The 24,631-nt window shown below is 46.0% G+C and overlaps 1 protein-coding gene across 1 annotated transcript in view; it reads left to right on the forward strand.

Moving 5' to 3' along the window:
• LOC147751532 (NADH-cytochrome b5 reductase 3-like) overlaps positions 1–21,444 on the forward strand; it is a 182,354-nt gene extending 160,910 nt beyond the window's left edge. The window contains exon 9 of the mRNA XM_086920019.1: positions 18,203–21,444. Coding sequence (XP_086776145.1) covers positions 18,203–18,375 — 173 coding nt within the window. The 3' untranslated portion in view covers positions 18,376–21,444. The remainder of the gene's footprint in view (positions 1–18,202) is intronic.
• Positions 21,445–24,631: the final 3,187 nt, after the last annotated feature.

The following is a 24,631-nucleotide window of genomic DNA, read 5'->3' on the forward strand; positions in this document are numbered from 1 at the left end:
GGGAACTCGCAGCCTCGGCTCGGAGCCCGCCTGGCGTAGCAGAAATGATAGTAACTTGGACGGGGGTAGTCGTCCTTTCCCATATGCTCCTTCTCAGAAATCAAGGAACATTAAGTGTGAAGAATAGATTCGATCCCCTAATGTCCCTAGAGGAGTTGGATTGATTAAAGAGTGATAGAGCCTCCCTTAAGAATCAATGTTGAGAAAAAGGTTGCTCACCTTACACCGCCCAGTCCATAAGTTCACCTTATTACCCTTCACTGACCGAGGCCTCAGGCACAGTCGCAGAGCCTTCGGGCGGGACCAGTGTTGGTTTACTAGTTAGGCCCTCCGTGATGAACCAATGGGGTTGGATCATACTCCGCTATACCCTCAGCAACTGGCGAACTTATATAACCCTTCCAGGCCCAAGTAAGTTCCGAATAGTGATTGTATAGAAGTTAATAACCCAGCTACATCATCTGTAAGAGTGACACAAATACAGGAGGTGTTAAAATTGCTATCATGGAACATAGCGGGTCTGCCAGCGAAATTTGATCATCAGGATTGGAAGCAGTATATCACTAGGTTTCAGGTAATCTATCTGCAGGAAACCTGGTCGATAGACTGCAACCCTTTTAATTTAGCTGGATATAAGTGTTTTTTGTGCCTGCCCAAAAGTCACCCTCAGGGAGAGCCATGGGAGGATTGGTCACATAGGTGGACTTGCAATTGGAAGGAGTGTGGACCAACTTAAATTGGTTGTCACATAATATGCATGCCCTCGGGTTACACACAAATGGGTTAAACATCATCCTGATTAATTTGTATAACGCAGTGGGAGCTAATGGAAAGGGATCCACAATAAGAGAATTGGACACCTTTTTAAAAGCTGAGACTACCTCATGGAAGAACGCAGTGGCTCCGTTTGTGGTACTAGCAGGCGATTTTAATTGCCACCTGTGCCCAACCCTGAGACCTGTTAGTGAAGATTGGTCCCGCTGTACGGAGGAGGATGGCCCGCACTTCTTACATTCCTCTGAGGGGACGGATTTGGGTAGGTTTTTGAAAGGCCATGCCCTTGTTCACACCATTGATCTTGTAGTCATGGGAAGCAGAAATGAGATCAACCCCACATTTAAGGGCAGGGGGTGTTGATCCTTCATTGACAACATAGTTGTCTCCAGCCTATTTAAAGCCTGGATAAGAGGGGCAGACATTGAATGGAGCATATTCAGTGACCATAACCCCCTTGTGTTGGAGTTGAAAGAAGTCTCCATTAGAATTTTAGCAGAGGGGTAGGGGTAGATAGCATAGAGAGGACAACGAATCAGGGGAGATGACTTAGATGGTCGAAAGTGGATGGGGACACCTTTTATAAGTCTTTAAAGGAGAAAGGCAAAGAAGAGATTAAGGTGTGTCTCGATCTATCTGTGGAGGGCGCTGCTGTGGTAAATAATTTGAGAAAGTGGCGCACCTAATAGACGGACTACTAAAGACCACTAAGCAAGTGAGTGCAAACACCATCGTCACTCCACACGCGCTCCCCTCCAAAGACTACATCCTTCTGGGAGACCTCAACTTTCACCTTGAAAAGATCAACGACCGCAACACCTCCACCCTCTTGGACAACCTCGCCAACCTCGGACTTAAACAACTAGTCACTTCCCCCACCCACATCGCAGGTCACACACTTGACCCCATCTTCACCTCCAGCAATCATGTCTCCTTCAGCCACACTACGGACCTCCTCTGGACTGACCACAGCTGCGTTCACTTCACCTACAACAAGCCAAAACCCACCAACCACCTCCAACCAACTCTGCAAAGAAACTGGAACAAAATCACCACCGACCAGATCTCCGCATCGCTCCTTCTAAACACCCCAGCCCACTCTTCTAACCCAAACCAAGCCGCCGCTAACCTCACCCTATGGTTATCCAACACCGCCGACACCTTAGCACCACTGAAAAAACGTCAAAGCAAACCTGGCAACAAGAAGGCCTCATGGTTCAACGATGATCTTAAGAAGTCCAAGAAACTCTGCCGCTCCCTTGAAAAGGCCTGGAAAAAAGACCCAACCTCTAGCACCAAGGACGACTGAATAAATGATGGACCCTACCTGAGATAAGCACCTGACTACTCTACCCCCATGAGCTATCCTTGCCCTTAAGTTTAATTGAAGGGGTTGTGTGCACACTGAATGGCACCCATCAACACCGTGCCTATTCCCTAGGGAATTACAATGCAAAACAAACAACAGCAAAGGTGCACCACAAAAAATGAATCAGTTGGTATAAACGATATTAAAGTAACCATCAGAAGAAAATTCCTCAGAGATATTTAGAGTTCTTCTTTCAATCTTTATTTTTCAATCAGTATAAAAGCACAAACAGCCGACGCGTTTCGTCCCAACATGGGACTTCTTCAGGGCTTATGAATTGGTTGGACGTCGCATGTGGGAGTAAACTTGTGAAGCAGCGTGGTCCTGGGGTAACCTTCCAGGCTTGTGTGATCCTGTTCTCTATTATATTGCTCCGAGGCTGAGTATTTAATTAGGTTTCTAGGCTGAGTCTGAGAAAGAACTGGTTTGGGACTGGGGGTCCTATTCGTCCATTGGGAGAGGGAGTGGGCACTGTGTCCCAGTAGGCCGTTCTTAATATATCGGCCGGCACCCATCCACAGCCCTCGACCCGGAAGAACACCCGTCGCCACGGGTGTTCTTCCGGGTCGAGGGCTGTGGATGGGTGCCGGCCGATATATTAAGAACGGCCTACTGGGACACAGTGCCCACTCCCTCTCCCAATGGACGAATAGGACCCCCAGTCCCAAACCAGTTCTTTCTCAGACTCAGCCTAGAAACCTAATTAAATACTCAGCCTCGGAGCAATATAATAGAGAACAGGATCACACAAGCCTGGAAGGTTACCCCAGGACCACGCTGCTTCACAAGTTTACTCCCACATGCGACGTCCAACCAATTCATAAGCCCTGAAGAAGTCCCATGTTGGGACGAAACGCGTCGGCTGTTTGTGCTTTTATACTGATTGAAAAATAAAGATTGAAAGAAGAACTCTAAATATCTCTGAGGAATTTTCTTCTGATGGTTACTTTAATATCGTTTATACCAACTGATTCATTTTTTGTGGTGCACCTTTGCTGTTGTTTGTCTAGCACCAAGGACGCCTTCAAAAACGCCACCCGCACTCACCACCAACGAATCCGAAAGGCCAAGAAAACAGCATTCAAGGATCGACTTGACAACAACACCCACAACAGCAAGGAACTTTTCAACATCGTCAAGGAATTTTCCAACCCCTCGGCCAACTCCAACGACATCACCCCCTCCCAAGCCCTCTGCGACTCCCTAGCCTCATTTTTCCACAACAAGATTGCAGACATCCACAACAGCTTCGACAACCAACCCGGAGACCAACCCACCCAACCATCTGCTGAACACTCTCCCCCCGTGAACACCCTTAACAACTGGAACCCAATCTCCACTGAGGACACCATCCGCCTGATGAACTCCATCCACTCAGGATCCCCCACAGATCCATGTCCTCACCACATCTTCAACAAAGCAGACTCCGTCATAGCACCGCACCTCCGAGACGTCATCAACTGCTCCTTCAACTCCGCCACCTTCCCGGAAGACTGGAAACACGCTGAACTCACCGCCCTTCTGAAAAAACCCACAGCGGACCCCACCGAACTCAAAAATTACCGCCCCATTTCGCTCCTTCCATTCCCGGCCAAAGTCATCGAGAAAGCCGTCAACAACCAGCTCGCCGCTTTCCTCGAAGCCAACAAATCCCTCGACTCCTCACAATCTGCCTTCCGAGCAAAACACAGCACTGAGACCGCCCTCATCGCAGCAACAGACGACATTCGAACTCTACTGGACAATGGAGACACAGTCGCCCTCATCCTCCTCGACCTCTCTGCAGCATTCGACACAGTCTGCCACAGCACCCTGTTACAACGCCTCAATAACATCGGAATACAAGGAAAAGCACTTGAATGGATCACCTCGTTCCTCACCGGAAGAACCCAGAGAGTCCGCCTCCCACCATTCAAGTCCGAGGCCACTGAAGTCATCTGTGGCGTACCACAAGGATCCTCACTCAGCCCCACCCTCTTCAACGTATACATGAGCCCCCTCGCGGCCATCGCCCGCCAACACAACCTCAACATCATCTCTTACGCGGATGACGCTCAACTAATCCTTTCTCTCACCAATGACCCCAGCACCGCCAAAACTAACCTACACGAAGGAATGAAAGAAGTTGCCGAATGGATGAAACAAAGCTGTTTGAAACTGAACTCAGAAAAAACAGAAGTCCTCATATTAGGTACATCCCCCTCTGCATGGGACGACTCTTGGTGGCCGGAAGCCCTTGGAAAAGCACCCATCCCGACAGACCACGCACGGAACCTAGGCGTGATCCTGGATTCTTCACTTTCAATGAACAGACAAGTCAGCGCCGTATCCTCATCCTGCTTCAACATTCTTCGCATGCTCAGGAAAACATTTCGCTGGATCCCCACCGAAACAAGGAAAACAGTCACCCATGCTCTAGTCACGAGCCGACTGGACTACGGAAACACCCTCTACGCAGGCACTACCGCTAAACTCCAGAAGAAACTCCAACGAATCCAAAACGCCTCAGCCAGGATCATATTAGACATCCCGCGCAACGAACACATCTCTGGTCACCTGAAAGACCTCCACTGGCTACCCGTCAATAAGAGAATCACTTTCCGACTGCTAACCCACGCACACAAATCACTCTACGACATCGGACCAGAATGCCTCAACTCACGACTGTCCTTCTACACCCCCTCCCGCCAACTACGTTCTTCCAGCCAAGCCCTCGCCACTATACCTCGCATCAACAAGACCACCATGGGTGGCAGATCCTTCTCTTACCTGGCTGCTAAAACATGGAACTCACTCCCCGCGTACCTTCGCCTCACCCAGAACCACCTAGCATTCAGAAAGCAACTTAAAACATGGATATTTGACAAGTAATCCTCCTCCCCTTTCTAAGCGCCTTGAGACCCTCTGGGTAGGTAGTGCGCTATATAAATTCTCTGACTTGACTTGACTTGACATCCCCAGATGGTTCGATAAAGATTGCTCTCGGGCACATAAAGAGTTGAAATCTAGCCTGAAAACCTTACCCCGGGACAAGTCACGTATTGCACAGTGTAGGCTTGCATATAAAAAGGCACTTAAATATAGGAAATATTCCCTCCAATCTCAAGCTTGGGAGGATTTAAGGGAGGCAGCGGAGAGAAGGGATCTGACAGAGTTCTGGAAAATCCTAAATAACCCATGTTTCCAGGACCCCAACACCCCAGAGATTGGCACCAATATCCTGCAAGAGCAATGGCATAACCATTTAAAAAATTTATATAACCACACTGCTGAAAATAGTGAGGATGAAGGGTCTGGCACGCGGTGGGGTAGCTATGACTGAGTTCACACTGGAGGAAGTAGCGGGGGCCACCCAGGGTTTATCCAAAAATAAAGCGCCGGGCCCAGATGGTAAACCCCCTGACCTTTACTTAAGCAAGGTGGGCTCCCATCCTTACGAGAGTTTTAAATGCGGCGGTCGTATCCGGCCTTCCGCGTTCTTGGCCATCTGCAACAATAGTACCCATTTTTAAAAAAGGGAATCTGGACAACCCTCAATGCTATCGACCGATATCCTTGATCGATGTAACAGCCATGGTGTTGGGGCGAGTGGTTCTTAATCGCCTTACGGATTGGGCCGATGCACATCAAATTATTACTGACACGCAATACGGATTCAGGGCTGGAAGGTCTACAACGGATCAGTGCCTGAACATCTATCTTCTGGTGGCAAAATACACCCTAGCCAGTAACGAGGCAGTATATCTAGGGTTCATGGATCTCACTGCTGCTTTTGATCATGTTAATAGAGAGAAGTTGTGGGCCCTGCTGATTAGATTAGGGGTTGAACAAGAGTTAGTGAATATACTGAGAGCACTGCATTGGAACACCTCTACCAAAGTGCGCTTCAACTCGGAAGGAGGCACTACATTACCTTTTCCATGCAACAGTGGGGTCAGGCAGGGATGTATCTTAGCTCCTTTTTTGTTTTCCTTATATAATAATAATTTAAATATAGAATTATGCAAATTAGGAGTAGATTCTTCCCAAGTAGGTTCCCGCCCTGTCCCGGTGTTATACGCGGATGACGCGGTGCTTCTAGCCCGCACCCCTAAGGTACTCCAACGTTTGATTGATGGGTTTGTCAGTTTTATGGATACTGTTGGACACGGCCTCGTGGCGTGGCCCGACCCCTCCCGCATGGCGGGTCCCGGACTACCGTTACCCCTGTTCCCCGGACAAGAGCCGCACCTTCCACCCTCCGGGCTACCCCAGCTATTCCCCGATGGAACTCAAACTCATGTCCGCAACCTTCTCGGCTGGCCCGGACCCTTTTTCCCGGACCACCGTCTCCGGCCCAGCCGCCATCTTGGACCCTCCACGACCAGGCCTCGTTGCCTAGGGTCGACCTCAGCCTCAGGCCCAGCCAGGCCCCGACATCGAGGCACCACCATCCACCCAGCGGGTAAAGAGACCACTTGGCGAGTCAATGGGAGAAGGAGTGTCGATGGCTCCCATCCGCCTGGTTTCGATCGCCCCCAGCCTCCCTTGGCGCTGGCTCCACCCCCCTGCTGGGTGTCTGGACTTTCTCATCCCGGACCCCCCGACCTCCAAGTGCGAGGGTCCGGACATCAAAGGGCACCAGACCTATAACTGGGGCAGCTCCAGAGCAGGAAGCCAGTTGTATCCTGGAGTCGAGAGACAACGAGACGAACTCATCCTTGGAGGCCTGCTGGCGCTGCTGCGGCTCCTCTTCGTGAACCATCTTTGAAGGCCTGCTGGCGCTGCTGCGGCTCATCCTCGTGAACTATCTTTGAAGGCCTGCTGGCGCTGCCGCGGCTCATCCTCGTGAACCATCTTTGAAGGCCTGCTGGCGCTGCCGCGGCTCATCTTCATGCACCATCCTTGAAGGCCTGCTGGCGCTGCCGCGGCCCCTACTACAGAACCCTCCAGCTCGAGGATTGAGAGCTGACCACCCGATACCCCTGTACCAGACCGGTACTGAGACTGTCCCGCTACCCCCTTCCCACAGAGCCTAGAATTGCAGGAATCCCAGTATCCTGCTCTTTCTGTAACGTTCCGATAACCTGCCTAAGAATACTGATAAAAGTGTTGAGAACCTATCTTTGTGTGGTGTCCATCTGTGGGGGGGTGGTTGCCCGTCCGTATGATCTGAGGAGAGGGCCCTCGCCAGGAGGCCTCTCCCCCCTTGCTCGGCCGACCCTCAGGTTTCCCGTCTAACAGATACCTTACATTTATCTGTAAACTTGGCTAAGTCCTACGTTATGCTGACAGGATCCAAACCCTGCAAGAAGTTTTCTTACAAATTAGGGCAGGTTCAGTCCTTTTCCTACCTAGGCTTGTTATTTGACGGATTTTTAAACTTCAAACTTCTAGTGGAAGAGCGACGATCAAGACTGGTGGCCATGAACGGGGCGATAATGAACTACGGACGTAGGCTGGGAAGGTGGTCGCCCGAACAAGTTATGAACCTATATAGTTCAATCTGTTTCTGTAAAGCGGCATGTGGGTCAGAAGTTTGGGGTTTCGCAAATACCCAACAGCTACAGGCAGAGGAGAACAAATATTTCAGAAAGATACTTAAAATTCCGCAAAGTATCCCCACCTAAATCGTTCATGAAGAGTTAGGAAGGGTATACATTGAGGACCTGATAAAGGTTAGACCTCTCATTGCCTGGCTGAAGATCTGGACTAACACCGAGGCAGATCTAAGCAGACAAATTATTATAGACTGCCTGAAAAGGCACAAAGGAATGAGTATTCCCTGGCTAAAATATGTGAAGTCCACACTTGAGGGAATTGGCTGTAGGAATCTTTTCACTAACCCCATGGAAATTACTCCTCAAGATAAATTGAGAGTCAAAAAAGTTTTGGGGGAATTGGCAGCGTCGTGCAGGGTGGCCATAGAAGAATGTAAACCTACAGTTGGATCTTATAGACTACTGAAAACAGAGCAAGGAATAGAGCCTTATCTTGCCCTTACTTATAACGCACAGGACAGATTTTTAATGACCCGTTTAGGCTCAACCTTTTACATCACGTACTGGCTGACCCACCAGGTTTTACCGCAACAGTTAAGCAGAAGGGTACCTGCGGCTGCGACAATAGGTCTCCGCAGGATAACCTTAATTTTGTACTTTTATATCCATTTTATGTTTTACCTAGGTGTAGTTTTTTAGTAGAAATTCTAAAACGGGCAAAATGTAAACACGCCAAGGTCGCTTTACTGTTCCTGCAAAGGGCCAATGATCCTCATACTCTGTTTTGCATTATGAATTTTATTAAGGTCTCTGTAAGGCTAAGGAACTCAAGAGGGCGGTGTTGAAAGCATTTTTGGTCAATTGTTTTTAATTATTGGCATATGAATTGTATTTTATGGATTTTAACTGTTAACATGTACTTTTATGGTATTTTTTAAATACTGAATAAAGAACTATTGAATTGAATATTGACCACGAATCCTGTAGACAGATTACCAGGAATTGCTTAACGTAAACTATCCACCTGGGATCCTGTAGCCTAGCAGCCAAACCCGCTGTGTTCCAAGATAGAAAGTTGTTTGTACACCTCCTTGGGGGCCCAGCCTCTATAACCCTAAGATCCTGGGATACAGCGACTGGCTTTGAACCTACAGAAACAGGGCCCCGCGGTCAGTCATATTCCTCTATATCGGTCATGGTGTCAAATCTGTTATTTAGGTTCAATCTGTGGTCAAATCCAAAATACCTATCCATCAATGGTTGGGGTTGCACTAAGGGGATACATTGATGAGTGAGTTCAGATCTTGTTCGAGCATCTCCTAAACAATGCTCTTAATAAGCTACTTCCACCGTATCCCTACTGCTAGGTGGCCTATAAAAAAGCCCAGGGGTAGTAGCCTAATTACAGAACTCACTAGTGGGGAGAGACTGTAATCCCTTGAAAAATACGACCAGCAGTATGGGGGTTGTCAAAGTTAATGATAATACAATCACCAATCCCTTGTTTGCGTGAATTCCCGATCTAATTAACCCTACGTGCCATGATTATATTGTTGGATATATTTGCACCAACTTTAGTGTTCTGTGCAAACCAATGGCTTATTTTACTTAATAGCTGCCCGTAATTTTCACTTTTACCTGGAGGAAGGTCAGGAACATACCCCAAAATTGCTACATAGGGATTGGATTCAGGAGGGAGATCAATAGTAGGGAGACTGGTTGACTGGAGAGACTTCATCTCTGGACTCTTGTCCTTCTGCAGCGTGGGAGCGCTGTTCTGATAGATGTGGCCTGTCTAGAGTCTAAGGTGTTGGTATTTACTGGCTTGTGACTACCTAAACGGCTCTTTTCTGGTGACCTGCTATTAGATGTTAAACTCGCAGCACCGGCTCCCCCATCTCTGCCTAGCCCCTCTATAACTCTTTCAGTGGTAACTTGAGTATTGGGCTTCATTAGGTTTGCTGTTGTACTATCCTGGGGAATATTTGCCACCAACGTTTCTAAGTTAGACAGCCTATCTTCGATCATACCTATTTTTTCAAATATAGGTTCAATTAGGGTGGTCAACATGGTTTCTAATCTCCCCCAGTAGTCCCCCTCTAGACAACCCGCAGATGGTATCCCTGTCCTAGCATGATTCTGAGTAGTTGAATTTACATCATTAACATTGCCCATTGTGGGAACTTCTACCCTACTCCTCCCCGGACTACCCTTCACGGATTTCTTTGTTTGCCTAGTCCCCCGGGTTTTCTTAATTACAGCTGGGGGATTGGTAGGGCGGGTGGGCTTTACTTTTTCTACTTGTGCTCTTGTCGATTTTTGGTGGACTGGGCTCGATTCCTGCTCCAAAATTATAGAGGGGACTATATCATTCAACTGTTATATCAGCGATTGGTGATTGACTACGCTGTTCTAATGACATCTCCTGGTTTGGGGCAAACAAGACATCAGGAATAGCAGGAGTGAGGGAAAGCCTGCCGTGTGAGGTAGAGTGCTCCAAAGATAACCTACGCTCCCTTAACAAAATTTCGTTATTAAGGACAGATTCAACCCTGGTTAAAAAGGCATCTAAATTCCAACTACTCCTTTCCCTGCAGTAGCTTTCCGCCTGCTCATTTTTTAGTCATTTAAAAAGCACAGTCTACACACTGGACTAATGCAAATTAATGATCAACAAGTAAAATATCTGGTACACTGTTAGAATGTATTGCTGACAGAACATGAAGATAATAGAAAAAATAGCCACCTAGGTATAAAAACAAAACAACGTTTCCCAAGATCAATATGACCACAATACTGGAGTGTGCATAAACTCATTCACTCCTTTGCTTGATAGGTGATCCACTCAATGCAGCTGCACCAAACTTTTGTTACCTTTTGCATTTACAGCGCTCTGGCCGTGCTTATACTTCCATACATCTACATCATGTGGCAGTGGCCGCCTAGCTGCAAAACAGGCAGCATTTCTCCTTATTAAAAGTGGCAGTTATTAAAGCTTTCATTGAAGACCTTAAAAGAGTAATACCACGCAGATTCCCACCTGCACCTGCGTGGAATCTCAATATTGTTCTCCCAAGGCTTATGGGTCCACCATTTGAACCCTTGCACAATGCCCCCTCAAATTTCTATCTGAGAAGGTTGCTTTCATAATTGCCATCACTTCACTAAGGCTTGTCAGTGAACTCCATTATAACAAACAGGGTTATACCCAATGCAGTCAAATAGGGACCTGGGTAGCAAGTGGAAAGAAAGGAAGGGGTCCCGAGACCAGAAAGAAATTTACAAATTCATAGCATTTGTATTCATAAATTCAAAAACAACGTTTTTAGATGCAAAAAAGATTTTACTTCAAGATTGCATACATCCTATTAAATGGATACATCATTCTCAATACAATTGCTTTATATACAATATGTGTGCCCACATTCACAACAGGGAGGGGGTGACGTGAGGGAAAGTGTAAGGGGTAGGATATGTGTGAACTGATTCATTCAGTGACACGTCTTATTCAATTACTAAGACAATATACATGTGGTCCCTTAACATCAGGGCCACATCTGTAGGCTCCATGGGAGTCCAAAAACTGTAAATGGTGAAAAAAGGCCTAACTCCGCAATAGCCGTGAATGTCTAAATGGGGACCGGAGCTGGTCTTTGGTGACGTAGTGGTCTACGTTTCGACCCACAATCAGTAGGAGTCTTTTCCTTACGGAAGGGTCTTCATCAGGACAGATATTGTTGTGGGTGGGCAAACTCCTTTGGCAAGGGGCGATAGAAGTAGACTCAAACGTAGAGTAGTCTTAGTCCAGAGGTCTTCAAACTTTTCCAGGTTGAGCCCCCCCCAGCTGAATTCCCCCAGATGTTGGGCCCCCCCACCACCCGACAGAAACCTCGGGAATCCGGCACACCACATGATCGACTGCCACGCGCACACCACGGGCCATACCCAGCAAACAATGCTCAACACAACAAGAGTGCCTAGCAAACTGCAGGCCTGTGAGTGGGTTTGACGAAACGACAGAGGCATACCAGACAGCTCAAAACACAATCCTCCAAGACAAAATGTGCGCAAATTCTCCCCACTAGGATGCCCTGCCTTACACAGGACACAGATCAACAACACCACCACCAACATGAATGTGACGGGTGTGCCGGTGCCCAGCCAAACCTAGACTCACAATCTGTGGGTGAATCCCTGCCACTGCCATCCTCCGGCTGTGCTCCACATCCAGTTCTAAACGGTACCTGGTCTTCAACACCGCAAGTGCTGAGAACCCAATCTCACAAACTCCCCAACAAATAAACAAATACATTGTATGATGTAAAGCACCCTGCACAAGTGAACCAAAGGGAGGACCGCCGTGATGAACCCACTATAGGGAACACACCATGGGTTCTTCACCAAGCGGAACCCAAAACATGGAACCAGACCTTGCCCATGGGTGCCCCCGCATTAAAGTAGCAGCTGGACGTCACGCAAAATGTCACACGCATGATGCATAGATCCCACACATGAGCACACATAGAATACAGAACAGTAACACATAGGCAACTGAGCAGCCAAACAATTCAAATACCTTCCACTCTGAACCACAGCTCTCATGGCACCAAGAACGCAAAGGAAGTCATCACAACCCTCCCCATCCATCATGTACACCTTGTCATCCACCAACTCCCCCACCATTCATTCTGTCCCTCCATCTGAGCCCCATCCACATCCAAACCCCTTCAACCACTTGCAAACCCATCCACCTTCCATCCCTCCATCCATCATCTCACCCATCCCTCCATCCACCCCTCACCCATCCATCCATCCCTTCACCCAATCTATCCCCTCACCAATCCATCCACTCTTCCACCCATCCATCCACCCACTCATCCATCCAACCATTCACCCAAGCTATCCTCCACTCATCCATCCACTCCTCCACTCATCCATCCACTCCTCCACTCATCCATCCACTCCTCCACTCATCCATCCACTCCTCCACTCATCCATCCACTCCTCCACTCATCCATCCACTCCTCCACTCATCCATCCACTCTTCCACCCATCCATCCACTCCTCCATCCATCCATCCATCCATCCATCCACCCATCCATCCACTCATCCATCCAACCACCCACCCTCTCACCCATCCAGCCATCCCCCCACCCACTCATCCATCCACTCAGTCACTCATCCGTCCACCCACTCAACCCCCCACTCATCCATCCACCCATCCATCCCGCTCTCCACCCTCCCCCCACTCATGCATGCACTCTCTGACCCATCCATCTCCATGCTCCTCTCCTCACCCATCCACACACCTGCCCATCCACTCTGCCAATCATTCATCCATGTCATCACTCATCCATCCATCCATCCTCCCCCTCTCTCTCCATTCCCCCCTCACCCAGCCACCCATCCCTCCATCCCTCCTTCACCCATCCACCCACTCATCCATCCACTCATCCACTCATGAATCCATCCATTGACCACTCATCCACCCCTTCACTCCTCCATCCATCCCCACATCCACCCCTTCACTCATCCATCCATCCATTCATTCATCCCTTCACCCATCAATACATCAATCCATCCATCACCTCTCATCCATCCACCCACCCACCGACTCGTCCACCATCCACCCCCCATCGATCCATCCACCATTTCACTGATCCATCTACCCTTCTAACCATACACACATCCATCCACTCCCATCCATCAATCCCTCCACTCATGCATCCATCCTCTCTCCCACCATCCATTCACCCCTTCACTCACCATCCATCCCCTCACTCATCCATCCACCCCCCACCCATACATCCACCACTCCACCCTCACACCTTTTATGATTCAAATTCGAATCTGCAGACCAACATCCCTGAACACCGACACTTCGGTGCCCACACAAAGATCCTCATGAGTTGAGGACCGCAGACCAGAGCCCACTGTCCCGATTCATGGCCCAAACCCGGATTGCAACCTCTCCCTCCCTTCCCAAAATAACTGAAGGACTCCCGCCACCTACCCCCCAACTCCCCCTCATTCCCACCCCCCTTGAAAGGCTGGGGCCCTGGACCAGAGCCCACCCTGCCCGTGCCTCAAAACCTCTGCAAAATCTTCTCTCCCTTCTGGGAAGAGCTAACTCTCCCAGGAGGGGGTTAATTCACAGAGCTGACAGCTTCAGCTGCAGTGGGAGGCAAGGGGTCTCCTCTGCTGAAACTGAAAGTGTGTCTGTTTGTTTGCTTTCGTTTTTAGCAGAGGAGACCCCAGGCTTGCACCGCAGCCGAAGCTGTTGACTCCTGAATTGGCCCCCTCCTGGGAGAATCACCCGGACAAAGAAACAGGCACAAAGGGAAGATCGAAGTGGAGCCCGCGCCCCCCCTGGGATGGCGCCGCGCCCCCCCCAGGGGGGCGCGCCCCACAGATTGAAGAACCCTGTCTTAGTCCAAGTTGCTGGAAATAACTCTGTCCGCCTGTATGGGGTGGTGTCCAAGGCGATAGAGTACAGTGTTGCTCAATGGTAGATCAAGGTTATAAATCACTATCAACCGAGTCTTAGGGATTAAATTAAGTTGATCCTGGGTGCATTGCGCAGGAAAATATTTTCAGGCGTACTTATTCAATTTCGGCCACCTACGTTTGTTACTGGTAACCAGCAGAGGCAGCTGAGGATTACCTATACATCACTAGATTTTTAGGTCTCACCACTTCTTCGGAACGACATATATGGAAATTCACCTATTTTGAAAGAAAGGAAGGGGTCCCGAGACCAGAAAGAAATTTACAAATTCATAGCATTTGTATTCATAAATTCAAAAACAACGTTTTTAGATGCAAAAAAGATTTTACTTCAAGATTGCATACATCCTATTAAATGGATACATCATTCTCAATACAATTGCTTTATATACAATATGTGTGCCCACATTCACAACAGGGAGGGGGTGACGTGAGGGAAAGTGTAAGGGGTAGGATATGTGTGAACTGATTCATTCAGTGACACGTCTTATTCAATTACTAAGACAATATACATGTGGTCCCTTAACATCAGGGCCACATCTGTAGGCTCCATTGGAGTCCAAAAACTGTAAATGGTGAAAAAAGGCCTAACTCCGCAATAGCCGTGAATATCTAAATGGGGACCGGAGCTGGTCTTTGGTGACGTAGTGGTCTACGTTTCGACCCACAATCAGTAGGAGTCTTTTCCTTACGGAAGGGTCTTCATCAGGACAGATATTGTTGTGGGTGGGCAAACTCCTTTGGCAAGGGGCGATAGAAGTAGACTCAAACGTAGAGTAGTCTTAGTCCAAGTTGCTGGAAATAACTCTGTCCGCCTGTATGGTGTGGTGTCCAAGGCGATAGAGTACAGTGTTGCTCAATGGTAGATCAAGGTTATAAATCACTATCAACCGAGTCTTAGGGATTAAATTAAGTTGATCCTGGGTGCATTGCGCAGGAAAATATTTTCAGGCGTACTTATTCAATTTCGGCCACCTACGTTTGTTACAAGGTGAATTTCCATATATGTTGTTCCGAAGAAGTGGTGAGACCTAAAAATCTAGTGATGTATAGGTAATCCTCAGCTGCCTCTGCTGGTTACCAGTAACAAACGTAGGTGGCCGAAATTGAATAAGTACGCCTGAAAATATTTTCCTGCGCAATGCACCCAGGATCAACTTAATTTAATCCCTAAGACTCGGTTGATAGTGATTTATAACCTTGATCTACCATTGAGCAACACTGTACTCTATCGCCTTGGACACCACCCCATACAGGCGGACAGAGTTATTTCCAGCAACTTGGACTAAGACTACTCTACGTTTGAGTCTACTTCTATCGCCCCTTGCCAAAGGAGTTTGCCCACCCACAACAATATCTGTCCTGATGAAGACCCTTCCGTAAGGAAAAGACTCCTACTGATTGTGGGTCGAAACGTAGACCACTACGTCACCAAAGACCAGCTCCGGTCCCCATTTAGACATTCACGGCTATTGCGGAGTTAGGCCTTTTTTCACCATTTACAGTTTTTGGACTCCCATGGAGCCTACAGATGTGGCCCTGATGTTAAGGGACCACATGTATATTGTCTTAGTAATTGAATAAGACGTGTCACTGAATGAATCAGTTCACACATATCCTACCCCTTACACTTTCCCTCATGTCACCCCCTCCCTGTTGTGAATGTGGGCACACATATTGTATATAAAGCAATTGTATTGAGAATGATGTATCCATTTAATAGGATGTATGCAATCTTGAAGTAAAATCTTTTTTGCATCTAAAAACGTTGTTTTTGAATTTATGAATACAAATGCTATGAATTTGTAAATTTCTTTCTGGTCTCGGGACCCCTTCCTTTCTTGTCAGTGAACTCCAGGCACTAACTTTAGAAGAACCGTTTTTCCAACTAAATGGATAGGGTGGTTCTGCATACCATCCCGAAATTCCTTCCAAAGTTTGCGCCCCTTTCCACATTAATCAATCGTTTAACTTCTTTTGTTTCCCCTCAACCAGATTCTGTTGCAGAAGGAGCTCTGTATACACTAGATGTCAAAAGAGCATTAATGTGTTATATTGATAGGACAAAAGACTTTTGCAAAACAAAACAACTCTTTGGTGTGTTTGCAAACCCTTATAAAGGAAAGCCCATTTCAAAATCCTGTATTCCCAGATGGATCGTTACATTTATTCAAACATGCTATATCCAAGCCAAACAAACGCTGTATATAGCCCCTAGAGCCTACTCCATTCGTAAAATAGGGGCATCTATGGCTTTCTTGGGCAACATCCCTATAGCTGACATTTGTAAAGCAGATACATGGTTTACACCATACACTTTCACTAAGCACTATTGTGTGGATGTTCTAGCACGCCAACAAACTTATGTAGGACAGGTGGAGCTGTGTACACTTTTTCAAACAACTACATTGTCCACTGGTTAGCTTCCGCTTTTGGAGGACATTGCTGTACAGTTTATGCAAAGCATGTGTGTCTACAGCCACACATGCTTAGCACGGATTATGTTACTTACCCTGTAAGAATCTGTTCTTTGCATGACCAGTCTGCTATGGAACAGAGAAACGCCCTGTATAGCCATGCAAAAACTTACAAGAAGTTGGTATGATGGTGGCATTGCCCTCCCCAATATAAAAGTATATTATTGGGCTTCGCAGTGCGTTGTCAAAAATCAATGGCTTCACATATCCCAAGACGACCCAGCATATCGCATGGATAGACACCTCCTGGAAACTGCAGGGATTATGGGAGCACTATAAGGTCAAAAGGAACAATCTCACAGGTCCAACGGAGCACACTATCCAAATCTGGTTCGAGGAACAACAAACGCTGGGTTGAGAGGGAATAATAACGCAGGCCACACCATTATGGGACACAAAAAGATTAGGTACACTAGGGAACACTAAAGGATTTCGGCAGTGGGACCTGATAGGAATCTCAAAAGTGGGAGATCTGTGGAAGAAAGGGGAAATTGTCATATTTGCCCAATTACAGGTTACATATGGACTGGCGAAAACGGAAATGTTTTGTTACATGCAGATCAGGCACACCCTCATGGCCATGATTCCACCGGGCACGCAGCTCCCAGAATCATCACCGCTAGAGGATAGGCTCCTGACAGATCACCTAAACAAAAAAGCCATCTCCCAAACCTATCAGAAAATAATAAATAATCAACCAGACCCCACTGAAGCCCTTAAAACCAAATGGGAATCGGAAGTGGGTGAGTTAGATGACGTAGATTGGCAAGAGGCGCTCGCGGCCCCAAAGGAGGTAGGGATATTGTCTAAACTCAAGTTGGTACAATTAAAAATCTTACATCGCACTTACTATACAGGAACACTCCTAAACAAAATTGACCGGACGGACACACCGCTCTGCCTTAGACAATGTGGCGCATCAGGCACACTCTTCCACACCCTCTGGCTCTGGCAAGGGGATTACACATTACTTGAGGTCGGTTATGCGCACAATCTCACAAGTTACGACAGTAACGGTTCTCCCAGAACCAAAAAGATGCCTCCTTAATGTATGGGAGCCCACGGATCTCAACCATACGACTCAGGACTGGGTGACACTAGGCATGATGTTGGCTAAGCAAAATATTGCACAACGCTGGGGATCCCGACAAACTCCTACCCTCCACCAGTGGTGTAAAGACATGAACAATGCAATGATAGTGGAGAAATCAGTCTATGTTCACAGAGGGTGCCCCAAAAAATGGACACGGGTGTGGGGAAGGTGGAATACCTACCGAGGAAATGTATGCAAACCCCCGCATAAGGAATCATTGTCAGAAATAAGTGAGTGACGGGACCAAAACAGAAAGAGGATGCGGGGTATCGTACATCTTGATTGCCCACTAACTAGTACCAGCACAGAGCATTCCCTACTGTTGAAGGCAGCCAGTGTACTATTGTATAGCTTTCAGAACCACTATGTATGCAATGTCAAATCCTACTGTACAGTATTCAATTATTATGTTACTCAAAATGCCAATAAAAATGTTTAAAAAAATGAGAAACGACATCTAATAATGGATCATGTTTTCTCCTCCGCCTGTGTATATATGCAGACTGGGATTACAGCAAGGGATTTGTGAATGAAGAAATGATCAAGGACCACATGCCGCCACCAAGTGAAGACACCCTAATGCTGATGTGCGGCCCTCCACCAATGATCCAGTACGCCATTAACCCCAGCCTGGATAAACTGGGATATCCACAGGACCGGAGATTCGCATATTAAATACAGCTTTGTATTCAGTTTCATTTGGCTATGCTTGAGTGGAGTGGGTTTACAATGTACATCATTACAGTAGATACAAGGGTGGCTAACTGGGACCCAGGAACATGCGATAATTTTGCACAGTGCCCCGATTATGATCATTGAAACGTAATCGAAACCATGAAATAAGTTTGCAATCAAATACATATAATGTTGATCATTTGTAAAGCACTGCAAATCACCTTGTGGTGGCTTTGGAACGACATATTGATTTTGTAGTTGGCTTCTTTTTACTTTACCCCTCTCCAAAAAAATTCTTTCTGTTTGTATTAGTCCCTCACAGAGACACATTCATTCACCTTTCCTCTTAACTTCCCGTTTGACTGCTCTTTATTTTTCAATAATCAGTTGGCTGCTGAAAAGCAATGTATTTTTTGCATTTGCCTTTAATGTCACATCTCGGACCTTGCTCAGTACCTGCAAAGAATCACCGTCCGTTTTTTAGTAATTAACGTGACCCACTCCCCTAAATCATTTATCGCAGTACACTACTGACACGTTCTGCAATTCCTATAAATTAAGTGCACTATTTTAATTATCTCGTCCCACCAAATGTTTTAGACGAGAACCACACCCCCAGTCTTGATAATGTTTGAATTTATATTTTCATGTGTTCGAGCTATAAAGTAAGCACTTTAGCCACATCCCTGGGCTTAGGTCTGATCATTGTAACTGTTGTACATTGTGCTTAGCCATAACCCTTCTACGCCCTTTATATTGACTGCTGGGGTTCTTCTAAAGGGTATGTGCTCTAATTATGCATTTTGGGCTGTATTTTGGAAGGCCTACTGGCCGTTGTAAATAAGGAGTGTGGCTTTGCTTGTGCAATACCTAATATAGCCCTCGTATTTTATATGAAACACGAGTTTTCTTTGGTAAATATGGTATATGCTGACCCATCAAAGTGCCACTCTGTCTTTATTAGCATACGTGGCCTTCAGAAGCAGTGGACGGATGTCCGGGGTGCTTTTGAACTTTTTCTGAGAACCAAACAATGCTCTTCCAAACTCCACTGCTTTAGCTCGAGCGTAAGAAATAAACATTGCAGGTGGGTGTAAATCCTACGTCCCACTCAGTGACTCTCCTTCTGGCCCATCATGTACCATGCCAGCCTGGGTTGATTTTATGCTGACTTCTAGATTCACTAAAGTAAATCACTGTATCTTTTTTTATTAAACTTTTGAGGTGAGTGATAAATGTTAATCAGATGGATGCTCATTTTTGTGCAAGACATATTTTCTTAGACTCACTATGTCTTCAGTTTAGGAAGCATGCAGACTTCGTGGACAGCCATATCATTTACTTGAGGACATTTTCGGTACCAAAGAAGAATCCTCAAAAGGGAGTCCTTCCCATTTCTTTCGGTTGAGTTTTTATTCCACAGCGCTTTGTATGGATACTGGGCTGTGACGCTAGATTTAATGTACCGTGTCCTCGTCCATGCTTAAACCGTCTGCAGCAACAGCCAGTGCATCATGACGTGCAGGCACGCATGGGAATGCTGTTTTTTGAAAAACACTGGCAGTTTTCAGGTATGGAATATGTGAGCGAGACATAGAGGGGTCTGAAGGGAAGCTTATGGCGTTCTATAGAATTAAAGAAATTGGAAAGGAGATGTCCACAAAAACACATTAGCAATACAAATATTCGTTTTTAGCTGCAGTGATATTTTTTCTTCTTTCCTCAACATAAAGCCTTGCTTTGCTGTGTTATAGTGATGACTTCTGGCAAGTGCTGTTATTTGTGGCCTAAACATTTTTGTGGACATTTTATCACATGTATCTTCTGAACTTTTCTGCCTCAAAATTGATAAGAGCCTTGCATGGCTTGCCCTTTAGTTGTCAAAGAGCTTAGTTTCCAGCAATGTTTGGTAACCACGTTTATTTAGCTGCATTTTTATGTTTGCGTTTAATGTGTAAACATGGTGATTGTAGTGGCTGAAGGGCCAAGATTAGCTTCATGAGGCATCAGACTGTATGTGCTTAGCACTACACTCTCTGGTGACTTGGACCAGTTGGATCTTATGTCCTCTGTTTGTTCTACTAAGCAGTTTTGCAGCCTGTCCGGTAATACTTCGATCCTTTAGTCCTGATTATTGGCTATTATACAAGCCATACAGTTAATTGCCTCTTCTTTGCTTGGAATTGTGAGCGAGGGGAATGCAGATTTCACCCACGGAATTAATTCCTCTTTTTAACTGGGCAGTTTACATTACAGAATGGTACATAATCTTGTATTTGTGCAGTTTCTCCCCTCTTTAAACTGGTGTAGCAGTGGACTATTATGGCTGACACATATAGTTGGTTGTAGTCTCGACATGCCGACATTCTCAGTTCCGCTCTCGGTTGTAGGGAGAATTTCAGATATCAAAGCAAAAATAATGCTCACGAAAAATCATAGCGTATTAAGGAGAATGTTTTGAGATGTCAATTGGGAAGGGACCAAGCATGTGTTATACGGTCATAAACGGTGTTCTCTGTATGGACCTGGAGGAGTGTGGTAATATGTATCAGTTTGGAGATTGTGAACGATAAATGAAGGCAGCGTATAAAGAAGTATTCCAATAAAAATGTAATCAGTGCTTTAGTTTATTCTATTAGATTGTTATCAATTCCTCCAGAATTAATTGTATTTAGTAATCGAGTATTGATGATGTCTGATTCTAGTTTTTGCAGAAACGTAATTTATCCTGTGGAAGCTATAAGATGTGGCCTTTCTATCTTTACTTTATCATGTTTATTTTGTTATTTCTTACACGTGCTCTAGCCACTGAGCATACCATGTGCATTTGCTTTATTTGTGTTGGCTTCTTTTTTAGTTGAAATTTCGATATTTCAGTTCGGCAGCATGTCAAATAGCAAAGATGTAATTGCTGTCTTTTCCTGAAAAGAGGGGGTTCCACCAATGAATTGAAGTGTTGTGTGACTTTATATTACTTACACCTGCATCGTTAAATGTTTGCTTTGTTTTGCCAAAGTATAAATGCCCTTTTTTGATATGTCTAACCAAATAAAATATTTTCGAAAGTGATGGCTTCAAATAATTTTTTCAAACATCAAAAAAGAAAATGTTGCCACCAATTAATACAATCGTCTTGACACATTTTTTTCGTTTATGAAAATAATCTTTTGGCATAAAGCAGAGCAATGGAAGGTAACAGCATTGTTTTTGTTTTCTCTTTTTATAAACGAGCTTGACTTGACAACGTACACACAGGCCAATTGGCTCACTCCCGTTTTTTCAAATTGTTTTTCTAGATTTCTACCAAAGGGAGTCTCCCCACTGATGCATCATAGTAGAATAATACACAGATCATGACAGTCCACATGACTAAGCTAACTGTAAGTCTGACCTTCTAAAACATAAGTTGGTAAGTGGATAACGATATAGCATTTAACCATATTCATTATGTCTCTCTTACATAGATGTTGAAGAATTATAAAGACATAATGAATATGGTTGACTGCTATATTTTTATCCACTTTCCAACTTATGTTTCAGAAGGTGAGACAGTGAATTAGGGTGTGCCAAAACTCACCTCAGCATCCAAAACCCCCTACCATACTAGCTATCAGTGTCTCATTGGTACTTACAAAACCCCAATGATTTAGACAACCCAGAACATGGACTTAGAACACCTCAGGAAACGTGGAACACATGAACACTCTTTCGTTATAATATCAATCCAGAACGAGGAGTCAAATGAGGACACGTGCGAGTTTGAAATGTTTATTTCTAATGCAGTGTTCTCAAACGCAGTATCTTAGCTAATACAAGCAAACATATTATAAGGAACAAGGTTAACAGCATGGTTACTATTCCATAAAATACAAAGGATGAACGCGTGTTAAAATGCTAAAGGAAACAGGTCTAAATAGAACCTCAGTTTACCCTCCCTAGCTAGTATATTATATTATATCTACAGAAGGTCTCTTAGGGTTTAGAAGGGCGGGCCCATACCTTTTGGTTCAGCAGGAATGGATCACATCATCTCCTACACCAACTCTCTGCATACGGATATTCGTCAAGTGTGTCTCCTGCCTTTCGCAGTGCATTATTAATCGCGCCTAAACCCAAAGTTGGCCACAGCTGCATCCATATTATGTCTACTCTGTGCGCTGATCAATCCAAACAATAAGCGCTGTCTTGAAACAACCTTGAAGGCCTCGGCACTCACTGTACAGACATAGCTTACCAAGCAAAGCTGATATTATAAGCAAACATGTTGTTCTCGTGTAAAGCAAAATACCTAACTAGGCGAAAAGCTATAATAACAAAAATGTGTTGTGTGCAGAGGTAGCAGAAAAGGAAAAATGGTGTTTAAAATCCTAACTAGCACATGCTAACTTAACACAGTGCAAAGGTGAAACCAATACACAAGACAACTCCTAATGCTTCTGGATGATGGGTATCATGAAATGTCTGAATAATATCCATGCTGCACACACAACTATCATGATTTCATTTTGAATTATGTCCCCTTGTCTGACTCAATTTAAGTTGGTATTCCAAATGTAGGGATCAACTCCAGCAATAATAGTTTTACAACCATTAGTGTATCACACCTCCTTGCCTAAACCCACTATGAAAACAAGCAAACGCTAACCAATATGTACCTCAAACCATCATATGGTGACATTTCTACTTAATCTAATTGTAGCCTTGTGCAAGGACCTGCTGTTTTCCCTACAGGACTGAGAGCAGGTGGTGCTGACCATCTGAGCCGCCCAGATTTTTTGCTTTTTGATCACCTGATTTTTTTTACCTTTTACTGTGGAAGATCCTCATAACCTAGGACTCACTCGTGGTAAAGTGGACTGCACATGTTTTCCGCCAGTGTTCGCCTCGTGACGTAAGGCCGCTACAACGCAGCCAAGGCCAGGGACACTGGGCTGGTTACTTGCGGACACATGTGCACACGTGTGTGCACCTGTCAGGGCGTGCGTTGGGGAGATTACTATTGTGTGCAGCCCAGGAGCTGTGCAAGAATGGACTGGCGCACAAGGAACTATGCAGAGTTGGGTGGTGGCATGGAGTAGGCCTTATAATGTGGGTGAACACATGTAAGGGATTGTCAGTGTGCTTTACAGTTTCACTATAGAAACACTCAATTATACTCCTGTGGGGAAGGAGGTCTCGGGCATAGCTTCAGTTCCCTTGAGCCTACAAACCCCAGACACTCACGAAAGTACACTGTTAATTGTATGGAAAGAACCATTCTGCTATGTCCAAAAGCATCTCTGTACCGCTTATGGGTCATCCAGTAATGTTATATTGTGGCGAAGTGTAGCTCAATGATTAGAGCAGCAGACCCTGATGCAGAGGTCTAGCCCGGGACCAGGGTTCAATTCCCCGCCTCGGCGCGTCTTGGGCTCAAAATTCCACGGACCTGATAATTCTCGCCTCAGTGCCTATTCCAATCATGGAGTCCTACTCTGCAACTCTGGGCAATAGCTTGCTTAATCTCCACAACGGCCCCCACAACGCTAAGGATGCCTGGCCTCCACCTTGGGGGTGCCCAGGAGTGGACTCCTCACAAGGAAAGCCAGGATGGGTTCCACAGCGGTATTCGTACAAGCCCCTTGAGACCCTTGCGGGCGAGTAGTGCACTATACAAGTATCAATTTTTTATATTTCTCGGACTCAGCTCAGAACCAGAATCCAGGCCTTTTGCGACCCTGCCAGGCTGGATTAATTACTTTCCTCCCCCCACTGTAGCATCAGAGGCCTAGCCCTTTATGGCAAGCCTTCCACCGGGTGGAGGTCTTCTTTCCTGGAGGGAGACATGGGGTGAAGCTGCTCCGCATTAATTAGCCAGCTGTCACCCGGTGTCAGGCAGCCGTCCTGAGTGGAGGAAGTGGGCTTTTTAGAAACCATGTGGCATGAGACCCCTGGAAGACGCCATATTGAATTATCATTTTATTTTTTTTATTTTTATTTTTTTACTCCTCATCTCACCGTGTCAAGTCTTTGTGGAACCTTTACAGCCATAATCCATCTCTAGGGGCCACCAGGCTGACCACCGTTACTTGGGTCACCAGACCTCCTCCCCTTTAGTACCAGGGACATGGTGTAATCATAGGAGTGTCCGAATCCGTCTTAAGTCCCTTCCCCATCTTATAAGAGGATGCCAGATGTTAAGCAGCTTCTCCTCAGCCCTTTCGTATTCCAACCGGGCCATACTAAATGATGATCTTAACCAGTCCTCACTACTCGG

This window comes from Lissotriton vulgaris, chromosome 1_1, assembly GCF_964263255.1.
Source record: "Lissotriton vulgaris chromosome 1_1, aLisVul1.2, whole genome shotgun sequence".
NCBI lineage: Eukaryota > Metazoa > Chordata > Amphibia > Caudata > Salamandridae > Lissotriton > Lissotriton vulgaris.